Below are 17699 nucleotides of genomic sequence, written 5' to 3' on the forward strand. Positions count from 1 at the left end.
ATCTATCTATCTATCTATCTATCTATCTATCTATCTATCTATCTATCTATCTACCAGCATTACCAAGGTGAAATCTTCTGAGAGGTGTTTTCTGAGACTACAAAAAACTGTGTTACAGATCTTTTGCTGGCAGATGGACTTGGAAATGTGTAAAAATCACCTAGGTGATACTGGTATGAAAGTGTGATGGGCTTATGGAGAGCAGCTGAGGCTTGGCATTTAAGAGATCAGGAATGTCCATTGGTGAAGGTGCATCCTAAGTGGCAGTTGAAAGTCCAGGTCTGAAGGGATCATGCACAGAAGGTAAGACTTGTCACTATGCCTAGAATATGTAGGACACTACTGGTGAATGTGAAGCTTATTTGAAGTACAAGACCACAGCATATTGGAAATGCCAGTGCCATAGTATGATCACCAAGAACAGCAACAGCAGTGGGGGTATAATCAGCCTTAGTGTAGCATGCTACAGAAGGCAGAGCTGGAGAAATGAATCAAGGCTTTTGGAGGAGCCCAGAAGATCATGTGTTTATGTATCCCAGACATTGGAAGAAGCTGTGAAGTTGAAGTTGGTTTGGATACCCTGAGATGATAGAGATCCCAGAGCTATGGGATACCTGATGAGGACAGCTACTAAGAGGGCAGAGAACAAGCCGAAGAGAAAGAACTGTGTTGCAGTAAACAAAGCTGAAAGAATTAGACATCAGACATGGAGATGCAGAGTTTAGAGTTTGCCCACCTGGGGTTTGGTCATGAGTTGGTCCAGAATTTTCTATGATGACACTTTGGAAGGAAGATTTACATCCTGTGATATTGGAACTATATGATCTGCTTTTTTATTTTGATTTTAGAGGGAATTCCAGTTAAGATATTGCATAAATCTCAGAATAGACTTTGAACTTTGGACATTCAAATGTCTTTGAGCCTCTGATAGACTTTGGGAATGTTTGAAGTTGCAATAAACTCATTTTGAATTATGCTATGTAATCAAGGCTATGGTAGACAGGGAATGGAAAGTAGTGGTTTGAATGGATCTGGCTCACATAGACTCATGTGTTTGAATGCTGGGCCATTAGAGTATGATACCATTAGGAGGTATGGCCTTGTTGAATTAGGTATGGTATTGTTGGTAAAATTTGTTACAGTGGAAGGAAGGTCTTTGAGGTCTCCAAAGCTCATCTTTGCCTAATAGGATAGTTCTGTTGTACTGCATCTAGATTAAGAGGAACGTGCAGTTCAACCAGCATCATATCTGACTAAATTCTGACGTGCATCCCACCATGATGATAATGGACAGAATCTCAAAAAATTATTAGCCATAGACAGTTAAATATTTGGCTTTATAAGAGTTGTCTTGGTTTTGGTGTCCTTTCGTAGCAATGAACCCCTAACCAAGACAATTACCCCCATCAATCAGGTATGCAATTCCAACCATATACATGAAGACTGCCCTCCTGGGATTGCCTCCAGGTATACTGCATCTTTCAATGATTATATGTGTCACTATGCATAGGAAGACCCATGTAACCATTGCCACAGCTTTTGCTCACCTCTTTTTCCTCCTACTCTGTCTCATTCTATTTATTCCTAGTTCTATCACTTTCTTTTCCTATTTCTTCCTTTTTTATGCCTTCCTTTTTTTGTCCTCCCAGCCTCTCACTTCATTAATCCCTTTATCCCTCTTCTTCCCTTGTCTCTCTTCCCTTACCTTCCCTCACTATCCATCACAAACTTTCTTATCCATCCTCTTCCTCCATGTCTGCCCAACATCTTTGTTTTGCCCTTCCCATCTTTTTCGATTCTATTTCTCTTCTTTTAGATTCATATGGTTCTATGACTCTCTCAGTCTTACTTCCTATCTCTTTTCTTTTTTATTACTGCTCTCCCATTATCTCTTACTTTTTTCTCCTCTTTGTCTCCTTCCATTTCTGCCTCTCTTTATTTATGACACTCCCTTTCTGACACACTCTCTTCATATGTATCTCCATCTACCCTCCATCTCGTTTTTGTCAATATTTTCTGCTCCTTTTCATATCTATACTACTCTATGTTTCTGTCCCTGCTTCATACTGCCTCTCCCATATCCTTCTATCTCACCCATCTCTCTGACACTCTCACATTCTCACTTTTTCTGTCCTCTTATTTCTCTCTCCCCACTTTCATTCCTTCATCTCTCATCATCTCTCTTTCTCTTTCTTCTACCCTTTCTTTTTCACTCTCCTACTATCTTCATCTGTTTCATCACTCATTACCTTCTATCTTTGTCTCTCCTCCTCTATCCAACTGTGACTCATTTATCATCTTTTTCCACTCTCAATCTCTATACTAAGAGAGAGAGAGAGAGAGAGAAAGACAGGGTAGAGGGATAATGGGATAAGTAGAGTGAAACAAGACAATGAGGAAAATGTGAAAGTGAGCCAGACAGAAAGAGAAATATAGATCAAGAGAGAGGAAGAAGAGAAAGAATGGAGGAGAGAGAGAGAGAAAGAGAGAGAGAGAGAGAGAGAGAGAGAGAGAGAGACTGAAAGTCAAGGCTGATTGAGAGAGACACAGAGAAAGATTGAGAGAGCAGAGAAAGATTGAGAGAAGGGAGAGGAAGGGAGGGGAAAGAAGAGAGAAGACAGAAGGGAAAGAAAGAAGAGAAGAGAGGGAGACAGAGAGGAAGATTAAGGCAGGAAAGAGCAAAGAGAGGGAGAGAAGAGAAAGAGAGGAGAGAGGGAAGATAAAGGTTAGAATGAGCAGAGCAAGGTGTAGACAGGGAGAGGGGAGGGAGAGACATGGGGGAGGGGAGAGACAGGTGAGAGAGGAAAGGGAAAGACAGTGTGAAAAGGGCAGGGATTAAGAGGGAGGGGAAGAAAGAATGGGGGAGAGAGAGTGTGGAGAGAGAAGGGTAGTGAGGTCATAAAGGATTGGAATGTGGTGATGCAAGAAAGGACTCAGAGTTTCAAAGTTCAGTACTGCGGCCAAGAATGCAGAGCTAGGAGGAACACTTGAATAGCTCTGTGTCCTTCCTGTGGGCTCCTTTATTCAAGATATCAGACATTCCTGCCACGTTACTTGTCACTGGTTAAGTTGAAGACAACATTGCTCGTTAGTACATGCCCTAGCCTTCTTTGTTGTATACTCTATGTATTGTGATTAAATACAAGTATACAAATTTAACAATGACATATATGGCAATAAGAACATGCAGAGTGCTATGGAACCATCACTATTGTCTATCATTCTCAAATGAAATGTTGTTCTTATGGAATGTAATGCTCTTGCTGAGTCCCATAACCCTCTTTAGCCACCATTCTATTTCATATCTCTGTAGTCCCAGGAACCTCCTTAATTGCATTTACTCAGTCTTTGATTTGAGACTGACTTATTTTATTTAGTTTAAAATCCTCAAGATTCATTCGTTATGGTAAATACTTGAGAATATATCATCCTCTCAATATTATAAATAGGAAAAGTACTCTACTTTTTGAAAAATCAGCTCCTAATTTACCATGCAGTTATAGTTTGTATATGGCCTATCACTAAAAAAGGCTCAGGTGTTAAATCCTTGACCTCTCAGATGCTGATATTATTGAAGTTTTGGGGCACTTTTAAGGAGGTGGATCATAGCTAGAGAAAGCAGATACAAGAGACTGTGCCTATTAAACTTTAAATCATACCTAATCATTTCTTTTGTTTCAGATTCCTGTCCATTATGAGGTAGAATCTCCCAGTTATTCTCATCTTTAGCATGATCTCCCTCACCACACACCTAGAATCAATAAAGCCAAGGACTGTAGACTGACATCTCTAAAATGGCAATTAACTATATAATTCCCAATAACTTCTTCTTTGGAGTACTTTGATCACATATATGAAAAACTCACCAACACAGATTATTTGCTTTTTAATTACATACATACTCAATAGATTTCAAATAGAATGTACTCAATAGAATTCAAACTTTGGACTTTAAATTTTGCATTTGTATATTTTCTCTAGGCTTGCAAAATGATCAATTTTTTCTTTTGGTGCCTGGCAGGGACAGTAATCTACATTTCTATTTCTTTGTCTTTGCTTGTTTATTTTGTAGAACAATGTCTCTATATTTCTGAATCTTTGTCTCTGCCTGACTATTTACTGTTAATTGCCCATTTAAATAGTGAGGAAATGTTACACAAATTTCTGCTCCCTCATTTCAGATCCATTTCCATTTTTAGAATGTGTAGGGTTCCAAGTGGTAGGTGTACTTTCACTTGTTTCGGTCACCTTCATATGCAGCCCATTATACTGGATTCTTGTGATCTTCATTAACTGCCTTATACTTCTTATCCACCTGACTATACACATGTCCTCTAGAAATTTATTCTTTGGGGATTTTGTCAGATAGATTTGATAGGGAATTAAAAAGTCTTTTTTTTTTAAATCTGTTGATCTGAGTTGAGTACAATGTTAGTTTTCTGGGAGAAGCAGGAATAATGTTAAGTAAAGGCCATTCTTGGCTACACAAAGGATTTGCAGCTACCCTGGTGTACGTAATGAGGTGATAATTCAAGTAAAGTAAATAAAACTCCAGCAACAAAGAAAATTCTTTCTTAGAATACATATGGATTTCAAGGCAAGCTTGAGTAATTTAGCAAAAACCTGCCTCAAAACATTTTCTTTTAAATGAGGGGCAGTTCCCATGGTACACAGCTTGTCTATTATGTACAATATTTTAGCTTCAACCTATAATAATACCAAAAACAATTGAGCCAGAATATTTAACCAAAGACAATGATGGTTATTTATATGGTCCCTGCTCGGGTTGCTCTGGCCACTGGAAGTGATTTTAGGGATCTGACTTCAAAATCCCTTATTTTGTGGACCAATTCATGATAGTCCTTCTATAACCTGCAGGTAACCTTGGTGTTTTCCACAAGCAGATTTTGGTTTCTTCTCTTGTTTTATCTTTCATTCACCTGAACCCACACTTATTCTCTGATTCTTCAGATTAGTATGTGTAATTTGAAATTTCAATTCAAGCTATGTCTTAGGCATATGGTTCATCTGATTTCTAGTAAAACTCTATTTCAAACACACACACACACACACACACACAAATGCTATACTTTTAACATAAGACAAAAAAGAAAAGAAAAACCACGAGTCATCTTAGAATTCAAATGTATTCTGTTTTGTATTTTTCCAACATATTTCATGACAGGTCAAGAAAAATAAATAAAAATTATACTTCAATATGTGCTTAATATTCTCTCTTCACTGAAGATTAGCTTCCTGGTGAAGATTTCCCTAGTTCCTAAGTTGTCAATTTTCATCTAGTTAGATGTGTGGTGAGTACTCTGGTGGATGGGTTGGGTTTAAGGTAATGTATACCAAATAATAAAGTTTATGCACCAGAATCTCTTAATATTTGATTATTGGGAAGTTCTCAGCAAATACTGTCACAGGGTCCTTCTATGTTTTTTTTTCCCCTCAGGCCATACTTACAACAGCACATCTTGATGAGAAAAGGCTACCTTTTTTTTTTTTAACTCAAGACTACCATTTTGGTGGAGCTAAACAAGGGCATTAGTGAAGGCTCAAAGTGGGCACCTTTATATGTCTCTGCATTTCTTTTTTAGATTCCACCACATATTTGATGCCAGCATGGTCTTGTTCAACAAGTCTGCCAATCACCAAATAAGAGGTTTCGCCTTGGCCACCATCGCATGGATACTGTGCAGTACATCTATGGGCCTTCCAGAATGTCGAATTTGGTATTTGGAGGAACCCATGGTTTCCTCCCCAAGCACAGCTTTTATAGGTATGTGGAGGGCCTGTATCTGCCACCACGTTGACAACTCCAGCCATCAGAGAGTTTGTCATCACTATACCTACCATGATGCCCTTGTTCCTTTGGATATTCGATTAGCTCAACATCTGCTCCTGGTTGCAAATATTATTGGTCTGGTTGGGACAGTTTGCGCTGTCTTTGCTCTACAACAGTTATACACAGAGAAGCTGCAGAAGAATCACGACTGCAATCCATTTCTTCTTTCAGCTGTCCTCAATGCAGTTGCTAGCACCTTTATTTTTCTTGCTGTTATGTGTAATTACTCCTCTGTGCCTAGAAAGGAGGGAGTAGGTTTCCTGCCTGCTTTACAGATGCCTCTTTTTCCATATGCTCAAAGAGCTGGAAGTGCCATGGGAGTGGCAAGTGTGTCTGCCATATTGTTTTTATTAAGTGCTATAATTTTTATTTCTTACTCTCCATCAATGGAAAAAGAAAAGCTTCCCCTTGTTTGAAAATAAATTTACTGGATGCATAATCTTGAAAATCCAAAATTCTTGGTGGTAGCTTTGGGAACTCAGACAGAGATCTAATGGGAGTCTCAGATATTGACTTAGATTTTCCAAGGATATCAAGCCATGCCCTGGGTAGCCCATGACAGAAAATGGCAAAATGACATTTATCATCCTTTCTTATTTGGTTTATTACTTCTTTGGTTGAATTGTTTGCTTTAGATTATTTGCATTTTGTTTTTTGTTTGTTTGGTTGGGTTTTTTGTTGTTGATTTTATTTATCATTCCAACTTACCAATTTGTGTTATAAAATCTAAATTATAAATATGGTTTGGTCAAGGTAAATAACCACTAAACATAGTTGCATTAGTCTGTGTTATCAAAAGGTACAGAATTTATAGAATCAGTCTCACACACAACTGTATTCTCTCTCTGTCTCTCTCTCTGTCTGTCTCTCTGTCTGTCTCTCTGTCTCCTTCTCTCTCTCTCTTTCTCTCTCTCTCTCTTGTGCACCTGTGTGCATGCACAAAGACATCCGCACACTACAGACAGACACATGATTTATTACAATGACATTACAGGCTTCAATCCAGCTGATCCAATAATGGTTGACTGCAAACAGAAAGCTCAATAATCCAGTATTTGTTGAGTCCAGAAGGTTGGGTATTTCCATTGCTTTTAGTATATGCTGCAGTCCTGAAGAAGGCTCTAATGTCATTGAAATAATGGCCTTGATAGCAAGGTGGGGTCAAGCAGACTGAGAGCAATAGCTTCTTTCTCCCATGTTCCTAACTAATATAGGATTCCAACAGAAGGGTTGTCCTAGATTAGATCTAGATTAAAGATGTTCCTCCCTTCCTCACAATCTAAATTAAATTTATATCTTTTCTAGTTTAAAAAATCTCCATAAAGGGCATGTCTTGGTGTCTCAAAAATTTAGATTTGAATTAGATATTTATACTTCAGATTAGGCAAAATTCCCTCACATGAATACCCTTGATTTTGAGGCCCTAGTTCCAGATGTAGTCAAGTTGATAATGAAGAGCTCTTGCCTTCTTGCTCCTGCTCTTTCATCTTGTTCATTAACCCCTCTCTCTCCTCATTCCCCTCCCACTTTCCCTCCATGTGCTCATGGATGACCTCTGCTCTCTCTCTCTCTCTGCCTTTCATTGTCTCTACAACCCTCTCTACTCCCTTCCCCATGCCCTGAATAAACTCTATTCTATTAAATATATATATGTATATGTATATATATATCTCATATATATATATATGTATATATATATATATATATATATATATTTCAAAATATATGTTGAAGAATAGTCATCAAAATAGTATACGTGTACACGAGTATCAAAATTCCTTAACTTCAGATATTATTCTCTGAAATCAATACTAAAACCAAAAACTGATCTATTTTTCATAGGATGATAATATTTTTTTATTCTATGAACCTTTATAAAATACATCAATGTTGAAACACTGGTGTAAGTAATCTCAATATAATATATGCACAACTATTTTTGGAGTTTTTGCTATGTTTATCTCATCTACCTTCAGCCCTTTGAATTCATTTTCTCCTAAATTTTTAAAATTCCAGGTATCACAGCCTTTCATCTCAAATTGCAAATGGAGATTTCCTTGTCTGACTATAGTATTTCCTTTAGAGTTTAAGACCTTTTTATTTAAAATTAAATTCTTGAAAATGTTATTGCCCCACAAATTATTCTTTAGTTTAATTCCAGGTTATTTGTTCAGTCTAACGCTTAAATTTTTGAGTCACACTTGTACACACCCACACATACAGTTGTGTAGTGTCCCCTTCTGCATCTTTCCCATGCAATTTTAATAATTTTGCTTTGTAGAACAAATTCAATCAATTTCCTGTTAGTTAACTAACTCTGGTTGACATCTTTAGAAAAAGCACTTCCTGGTTGGTGCCATGTGCTTTCTACTGAATGTTACCATATATGTGTCTTATAGTACCTGCCCCTTACTGATACAAGATTTGATGCAATTATTGGGGGATCCTTGAGGAGAAGGCTTAATTTCACCTAAGCCTAATGGTTTCCTTAACAAACAGTTTCATCTTCATATGGTCCCTGTTTGTATCAATGGTATATCAGCATTCTTCAAGGTCATATTTTTATGTGCTTCAAATTATGTGAAAAGATTTTAGAGTTTGAACTTACCTACTATGTCTATTTGCTAACTCTGCATTCTCATACATATCAAGAAGGTGGGGTAACTGCTTCATCCTTCCCCTCTAATTATTTTCAATAATTAATATAAAGAAGTTGAAAGTATTATTTGGCTTTTATTTTTACTTTTTAGTTTTTTAATATTGAAGCAGTTTTTGATTTTCATGAGTGAATTTTTGTCCACTTTTTATGTAGGGAAATGATCAAAGTCTTGAGGTGTGTTTACAGAGAACAGTGATTATCCCACTGTGTTTCATTCCAAGCACTTAATAAATGAACAAACAAATGAATGCTAAGGAGTTTCACGAGTGGATAAAGGCAATTGTTTCTTCTGCTGAGGACCTGGGGTTTGATTACTAGCAAGCACATGGTAGTTCACATCTGACTGTAACTACAGTCCCAGGGAATCTGACACCATCTTTAGACCTGAATAGGCAACAGGCATGTTCATGGTACACAGATTTAGATATAGGGAAAATATTTGTACATATCAAATAAAAAATCTAAAATAAAATAGAAAAATAAATTCATCCCAAATAGAAATCATTTTAGCCTCAGTAATAAAGAATCTATGGCCAGACATTACAGACATTATTCATATGTACAATATTTCCTGTCTCAAGTCATGTATTAGATTAGCTGGTGATACATCCCTAGCATATATACAAAACTCAAACTTATATCCCTAAAAGGCATGGGTAAAAAGCAGGGAAGTGTAGGGCTAGCCGGTCAAGAAGTCTAGACTCTTAAAAAATTAATGAAAACAGATCAAAGCCAAAGCTTCTCAGAACATCACAAGACATGTGTCTTGGAATGAGGTTTTCTAGCCAAGGATCAGGAACCTACTGAGTGGTTTGGAAGGAGGTCTTAGTTTCTGGATAAACCCCTTCAGGTTCTCCCATGCCTGGCATAGCCAGTGGACCCAATCCTGTCCTATAGGAATTAATGCTTTTATGGTGTACAGAATTACAGCTCTAGGTTGGCTGCCCTGGCCATAATTGAGCAGAAAGATAAAAGGCCTCTCTTTATGTAAACAAAGGGATGGTGACATGGCTAGGTGCACAGCAATGTTTGAGGTAAAACACAACAAACACAGGAGATGGAGACAGGCAGATCTCTGTAACTTCTAGACCAGCCAGGTCTACACAGTAAAATCAGAGTGAGACCTTCTACTTATAGATACTTGTAGACAACTGGCTTGAATTCAAAATAATGTGTTTTTCTTTAAAGGTACTATATAGGTTTTGCATAATTACAATTAAGATTAGGAAGGTCCATAGTAATTAAAAAAAAATAAATATACATAAGTCTTAAATTTATATAAAGCAAAAGGGAAATATAGGTATATTTATTCACACAAAGTGTTTTTATAACTTCAATTTGAAAATTAATTATTTTCTGTTTACAAAAATAATTTTGCCCAAGGAAGGATACATTTGACTGGTACATGGTAAATGTGGAGACCCAGATTTAGGGTTAAAAAGTGTTCTGTTGCTCTTATCAAACAGAAAAAGAAAAGCTATGTTTGTGAAAGCTAATGGTAAATATTCTGAGCAGCCAATCTGTCTCTTTAGAATATAGGGCTCCCATGAGAGAACTAACGGTGGCTCATGAGAGCTAATTTAAAAGAAGATGTCATGCTGGACTTAGGATGGATTTTGTAAAATGTGGGATACCATGAGAAAATTGATCATGTCTCACCCTATCACATGGAACACGGATGATCCACAATCTCTGTTCTGATATATGATGGCCTGGGAATATGTTCATACTAAATGAAAGGGAATTTAAATAAATTTAAATAAAGTTGAATATAGAAAAGGGTATTAAATTAAGAAAAATAAAGTAAGATAAATCTACATAGATATTAATTTCCAAGGAAGGGAGAAAGAAATAAAAATTGATATAAACATTTTCAATGGTACAATGATACCAAATAAATCATCGCCTTTGATCTGAATACTTGGGAGACAAAGGAAGAGACAGAAAGATTCCTTGGATGCTTGAGGCCAGACTAATCTACAAATCAAATTCAAGTCAGCCTGGACTATATATAATAACCCTGTCTCAATAAATAATAATAATGGTTTTTAATTGTTTTAATTGTTTTAAATTATCAAAATTAAGGTGGTAATAAGTTCAGTGGTAATGGTTTTGAACGTTCTATTTGAAAGAGGTCAAAATATAGCAGACCTAGGTAAAAAGGAGGCTGGTAAATTGGATCAATCTATTCTTTTAATGAATTCAAACTGCTGGACCAAAGGCATGTTATGTCTGGAATGAGGATCCAGGGTAGTGTTGATAGGAAAGAACAAAAGCCTTTGTACTCATTACATTGTAATAGGGATCTGATTTGACAGAGGTAGAACCATAGAGGATGTTGTGTACAGACAAGAAGAGGAAAATTGACAAGATCAACAAGATAGGTAATATATATGCTGACAATTGTATATAAGGACAGCTTCTGGCACTGGCTGATTCTTAACACTCTCTAGCCAGAACTTCATCTACATACAGCCAATGCATCTTGCTGACTACAGACTACTCAATATTCATCATGCCATCCTTTCATATGGCATGAATGAAGATTAAAATTTGGTTTATGATCAAACTATCTTCTAAAGAAAGACATTTGTCTTTCACCTGTTCAAAGAACAGAGAATCTTCTTTACGTGCCCTTTGTAGACTGCACATTCCATACAAATAACTGTATAGAACCGCATATTATTTTAAAGTTTGTATGTGGCAGAATGAAAGCCCAAGGAACCAGCTCTGATAAGATCCACCCTTGAAGATGCTAGGATGCATGATCCTGCCTCAACTGATACTGTCAGAGACTTGAATCAAGAATAATGTCAAGAAGGGCTGATAATCACAGATAACTTCAGTTCATCCAGCCTTTCAAATTGCTTTAGTTAAGACTTCTGTAAAGTCTTCAACTTCCTCAGCACAGGAGGACTTTACAACAAGTGATTCAGAGTAGTTTTCTTTTGACTTAACAAATTCTTTTTTATTTCCTTTTGGTCAACCAAATGGGAATTCTTCACCCCAATTCACCATTTAACAATTATCAGATGTCCATTATCCCAGTCCATTAAGGTGGGGTAGATGGTTTTGATCATTTTATGAGTTATAGATATGTTGTTATTTTAGAGTATGATTTACAAATATAGTCATGCACATGGAAGAAATTAAATAGGGAGTATGGCCTCATGGATTTCTATTTCTCCTTTCTTCTTCTTTATCATTCTTTCTTAAATAAAGGGAAATGGGGTTGAAAAGAAAAACAAGGTTTAGAAATATTATAGGAAATTAGACAAATAGGGGTAGATTATTGAATCTACTCTTAACCCAAATATATATATTTATAACCATATTCTTAAATTGATAGAGATCTTTTTATTTGATACAGATTTGACAGTCAAACTGATTATCTTATTTGATAGTAATCTGGATTCAAGAAAGCATACATACTGAGTTGAGATAATGCATAGCTAGAGATATGCAACAGTTGCTTGTTCAGATATACTGTAAATAGATAGATGGTCTTCAAAAATTTCAGAAACTCAAGAATATTGCATTTTAAAATACTTCATCATGAAAAGATCTTCTGAATGTGAGACAGGCCTGCTCCTGACAGTACCCCCATTATACTTCGAAGAAGATGATAAGTTATTGATAGTCAATAACTTCCATACAGAGTTGCTTCAATTGTGGCATGCCAGGTACTGAGCAAATAAAATACCAGTGTTATAATTTTATTCAATTTATAATTAAAATAAAAAGAGCATTTCATTGGACTTAAAAGGGGAATTATAAAGAGAATATCTTATGTCCAGTATGAATGCATAACCTGGCAAATAAAAACCTGTGGCCTATGATTTAGGCAGGAAATAGAAAGTGTGACATCCAAGAGGAGAAAGAATTCTGGGATAGAGCCAGTCATTGGAAATCATCCCAGGAAGATGTGAGGAGACAGATACATGACACCTGAGCACAGATAACCAGTTAAGTGGCAAAATATAGATTAAATTAAATGGGTTACCTTAAGTTATGATCGTAGTCAGAGAAGAGCCTAGCTATATGACAAAAGTATTTGTAAATATCTTTGAGTCTGAATATTATTTCTAGGAACATGGGACTATGGGGAAGAAATTCATCAGGATTTTTTATTTAATTCACCACATCCTATTCCCTGGCCCGATTAGGTTTGTAGCCATACCATAATGAAAAGAAATGATGCAATTAGTTCATTTTCAAACCTCTCCATAATATACCATAATCTCAACACTGTTTAAAAGTCTAAAGTTCAAATTATTTTCTGAGACTCATAGCAATCTCTTATCTGTTACTCCCTGTAAAATCAAAATCAAAATTTAGATTACATACTTCTAACAGACAATGACACAAAATAATGCATTAACATTTTAAATGGGACTAAAAGGAGCATAGCATAGTAAAATATTATTGGACCAAAACATGGCCAAAACCAGTAGGGCAGACTCCACGTTCTTCATCTCCATGCCTGATGTCAAGAAAGTCTGCTTATCTTCAAGTCCTTTCAGCTTTGTTGAGTATAACACAGTTCTCTCTCTCTCACCATGAGACATATTCCAAAACTCTGTAATCTCTAATATTTTGGATTCTCCAAGGCAATCCACTCATTACCTCCAAAGCTTCACAAAATGGTCTTACTGAGCTCCCTGACACATGTCTGGCCTCAGCAGAATTCCTTAGTCATAGGAGACTCTTGTAGCCTTTCATGTATTCTTGTGTTACATATAGCTGAAGCACCCATTTTCTTCTGCTTGGTGAGGCAGGAACTTGCTCTCCTCTTTCACATATATTTATTTTCATTTTTTGATTTTTTTTTTTACTGTTTATGATTTTAATTTCATTTCACATTTCGGAAGCATAGTTGGATGGGTTATTGCCTAAGTTACCACTTCCTTTATTTCATTTAACATCAGGTTTCTCTTTAAACTTTTTCTTGGTTCTCCTTTTCTTCACAAACTGTACATTGTGTACTTTTCCTTGTTCAGTATGCTCCTTTGTATTATATATTTGCATATGGGTGGGCACTAATTATTAAGCAACATAGTTAATTCCAGGCTGTTTTAAATCTCTGCCAAAGCCATTAGTGCAAAACTCTTCAATTTAACTTCCAGGAGATTTCCTTTTTGGACAAGGGAAAAGAGGAGCCATATTCTTAGTCAAAATACCACAAAGTCTGTAGGTCACTTACTAATATCCTTCTCCTTTGAAACCTTTTTAGCTGGTCCATTATAATCTATGCTGCTCTCAGAACCTCTGTCTCCCATCTTCGTCCTAGTTGGCTTTGAATTTTCAAATGACAGGCACACAGGGCTTTCTATTCTGATGCCCATGAATCCACAGCTCAGCTATTTCTCTAGCAGCATATCTGCCTGCGTGCCATCATTCTCCCCACCATAATCATTATGGACTAAACATCTGAAGGTGTAAATAGAACTTTATTAAGGACTTTATTTTATAGGGATTTTCTTGATTATGTTGTCTCTTTATGGCAGTAGAACAGTAAGTAAGACAGAAGTTAGGAGTAAGGAGAGAGGAATTGCAGTGGCAGATTTAATAATGTTGCTTGTTTGCAAAATATGGAGTTTAGGACTGTGAGTATAGACACAGTTGAATGCTTTAACCAGAAGATTTATGGAGTTGGAAGCAAGCAAGATCACAATCTTTGAAAAGGATTCTGGAAGAAAAGAGGTTATGACTTGGGACATGAAGCAAAATAGATAATACAACATATAATAAACTGTTATGATGAAGATTAGCATCAAAGCACAGCATGGCTTGTGACATGCCTGATTATCATAGTAAATTATTAAAGACTGTGGGTGAATATGACAGAAAAATAATTTGAATATTTAAATGTTGGAAGACTAAGGCAACTTTATTATGATTCTTAGCTATACATTCGCAGCACACTAATGCTACAGGTTTTTGCATTATCAGAGTATTAAGAAACATTATGTTTTATAGGGTGCCTATTCTTATCTTATTTTTGACATTAGTTTTGAGGTTCCGGAAACTGTGGAAAGAGCACATTGGTGATTACATACTGATTCTATGGGAAAGGAAAGAAAAATTTATAAAAGGAAATCAAATAATAATTAACATTTAATCTTTGAAATTTCATATTTCAGTCAAAACTATTTGCTATATAGGTTTGTTCAGAAATGGATTTTTGGTTAATGACAAAAGCTATTGATAATGACAAGGCCATATTGAAAAAAGAATAGTATTCTTTAAGTGCCATGCAAAGAGTTATCTGAGGTGAATTGATGATATTCTGAAATTGTTCAAATAGGGTCTTTATAAGGAAACTTTGGACAATATCTTTAAAGCTGGCAGCCATCATTGGATCTGAAGACACATTCTTACTTCAGAAGATAAGACATTATCACACTTATGATTTTTGTCTTTGTAGAGGGAGCAAAGACTAGATTTAAAGCTATTTTGGAAGATTGGATTCTCATACCTTTGGTAAGCTTGGCTGCTGCATCTTCTCTTTGGCTAAATTTATTTATTTATTTATTTATTTATTTATTTATTTATATAATTTGGGGTCTCTCTCTCTCTCTTTATGTGTGTGTGTGTTTGTGTGTGAAAACAAGTACCTATCAGTCTAGGGCTATGTAATATGCCAATGGTAAAGATATCAAACTTGTTTCTAGACATTTATATTGGTTGTTTGAAGCTATAGTTTTCTCCATTAAAAAGTCAACTTTGAAAATAATGGTCATGTGATAGTTGGTCATAAAGTTTTAACAAGGAAATTCACTTATTCAAATTACAAATTGTTTTAGAAACTGATAGTTCCTATGTGACAGTCACAGTTATCTCCTTTCACTATCCTCTTAAACATATAGCTTTATGTAAGTTAAAAGCTTAAAAGAATGTAGAGTAAGATCTTTTCACTTTACATCATTATTCTCCATTTTAAAAGTGACATTTGAAATGAATGACCATTACTTTACTTTTGACACCAAATAATCTTATTTAAGGGAGTATCTGGAAAGATTTCTGATATGTAAATATTATATGTTCTTCATTTATTGATAAATTAAATCTTAAGTAATTATTTAAGTAGAAACACCAATATTATAATAGAAGACCATGTTTTTGATATTGGATTTAGATAATTTTTATAACTGAAAGAAAAATGAAAGTATTTGCTTGAATAGATCTCATTTAAGATGCTTTCCTTGGGGGAAATAATAATTGAAAATTTTAACACATGTCCTACTCTCACTACAATCCTAACATGGATAAAATAACTACTAATAAGTTATCTAATTAATAACATATGTTACAAGATATTGCTATCCAAGGGAATATGCTTTTAGGCATCAACTATGTTTATTTTATTTTATTTTGTCTCTTTAAGTACATATGCTAATACCTTAAACTGGATTTTCAGAGCAGCTAAATATATCACCAAATAAAACAACAGAATCCTAACACAGATGTTTATTATATCACAGACTTATGGTACAGCAAAACTGCTACATTTCTCTCTTTGGACCAGTTTTATTTAAATTAAAATTCCTGCATATGAAGAAAGAAGTTCTTACATTCTACACAGAAAATTTATACTTGTCAACACAAAATACAACTCTAACCTCAAAGGGAATAAGAGAGAGTTTATTTTCCTGTCAAATATGAGTGACCAATCCCAAGAGCAGAGATCTAGGATTTTCTGATTTCCATGAAGTTTTTATAGTAACAGATCAAAAAAAGTCATGAATCAAATCTCAATTATATTCATGAGAATGTTAGGTGGGCAGTGGCAGAGTTAAGAATCTCAGCTAAAAGGCTCAGATACTCTCTGATGACGCTTGGCATTTTGTTAGTGAAAAATATGATATGGTTTTGTTACTATATTTCAAGAGGTTTGTAACTTTTAGTCATAGATCTTACATATAAGTGGTATCGTGATTTGAAAGAAAATAGCTCCCAGAAGCCCATAGGGAATGGCCCTTTAGGAGTTATTGTCTTGTTGGAGTAGATATGGCTTTGTTGAAAAAACTGTTCCGGTCACCCCCAGCATGCTCCTTCTTCAGTATCATGTCCACTTGTATGGCACTCTGCTTTCAACCATGATGACAATGGATGAATCTTCTGAAACTATATGTGAGCCTCAATTAAATGTCTTTTTTTTCTTTTTTTATATTAGAGTTTCCATGGTTTCCATGGTGTCACTTTACAACAACAACAACAAATCACTAAGACAAGTGGGCAAAGGAATCCTTATCAAAGCTATGTAGTTTAAATTTCATAGTTTATTGAAATATTTTAGCTCTTGGCTCTATGAACAAATAGCAATTTAAAGTTTCTTTACACCAAAAAAAAAAATCATGTTTAGAAGTTTTATAGTTTTCGGAGTGCCTGAGTTTAGAAGGAAGTTTGCATTTATAAGTTATTTTAAGGCATCACTCAAATCCTAATATTTGCACATATGCACCCACAACTTAAGAGACCAAGCCAAAATATCAGTAATTTCAGCATACAATAAAAATGAATTAAAGAAAAACCTGAAGTGGCCATGGTTTATAATATCCATTTAAGAACAAACAGTACAGGAAACAATTATTGAAAACACACTTGACGTAATTACATAAAATCTATGTCCACCAAGTTTAAAACATGGTAGAAAATTTATAATCCTAACTTGTAGGATAGTAGAAAGGTTTAGAAGTCTAAAAAATCAAAACGTGAAGTTCTCATGTAAACATAAGACCCTTGGTGGCATGGCTAAGAAGATTCAGAGTCAAGGACATAGACTCTGGGAGTCTGAAAAGTGGCAAAAGCATACTCATTTGTTGCAGGAACTGGGCAAACCTTTATTTATTTTTTTAGTTTTTTTTATTGGATGTTTTATTTACATTTCATATATTGTTCCCTTACCCCATTCCCCACCCAAACCTTTATATACCCACCTCCTACCTCCTTGGCTTTGAGGTAGCCACAGGTGGTGCTGTTTCTGTCTTATTGGCTTGCTCCATTTCCTTTTTATATTTTTTAAATATTTATTTATGAGTACATTGTAGCTGTCTTCAGACACACTAGAAGAGGGAATTATAGATGGTTGTGAGCCATATGTGGTTGCTGGGAATTGAGCTTAGGACCTCTGGAACAACATTTGGTGCTGTTAACCACTGACAGCTATCTCTGTTGCCCCTTGCTCCC

At 35.5% G+C, this 17699-nt stretch overlaps 1 protein-coding gene across 1 annotated transcript; it reads left to right on the top strand.

Annotated features, from left to right (window-relative positions):
- Positions 1–5610: 5610 nt before the first annotated feature.
- Positions 5611–6267, top strand: LOC114624215 (claudin-34-like). The gene has a single exon (XM_028771095.1). It carries the CDS (start codon positions 5629–5631, stop codon positions 6265–6267), a length of 639 nt encoding a protein of 212 aa, XP_028626928.1. The 5' UTR covers positions 5611–5628.
- Positions 6268–17699: the final 11432 nt, after the last annotated feature.

This window comes from Grammomys surdaster, unplaced genomic scaffold (genome assembly GCF_004785775.1).
Source record: "Grammomys surdaster isolate TR1022 unplaced genomic scaffold, NIH_TR_1.0 61, whole genome shotgun sequence".
Lineage (NCBI taxonomy): Eukaryota > Metazoa > Chordata > Mammalia > Rodentia > Muridae > Grammomys > Grammomys surdaster.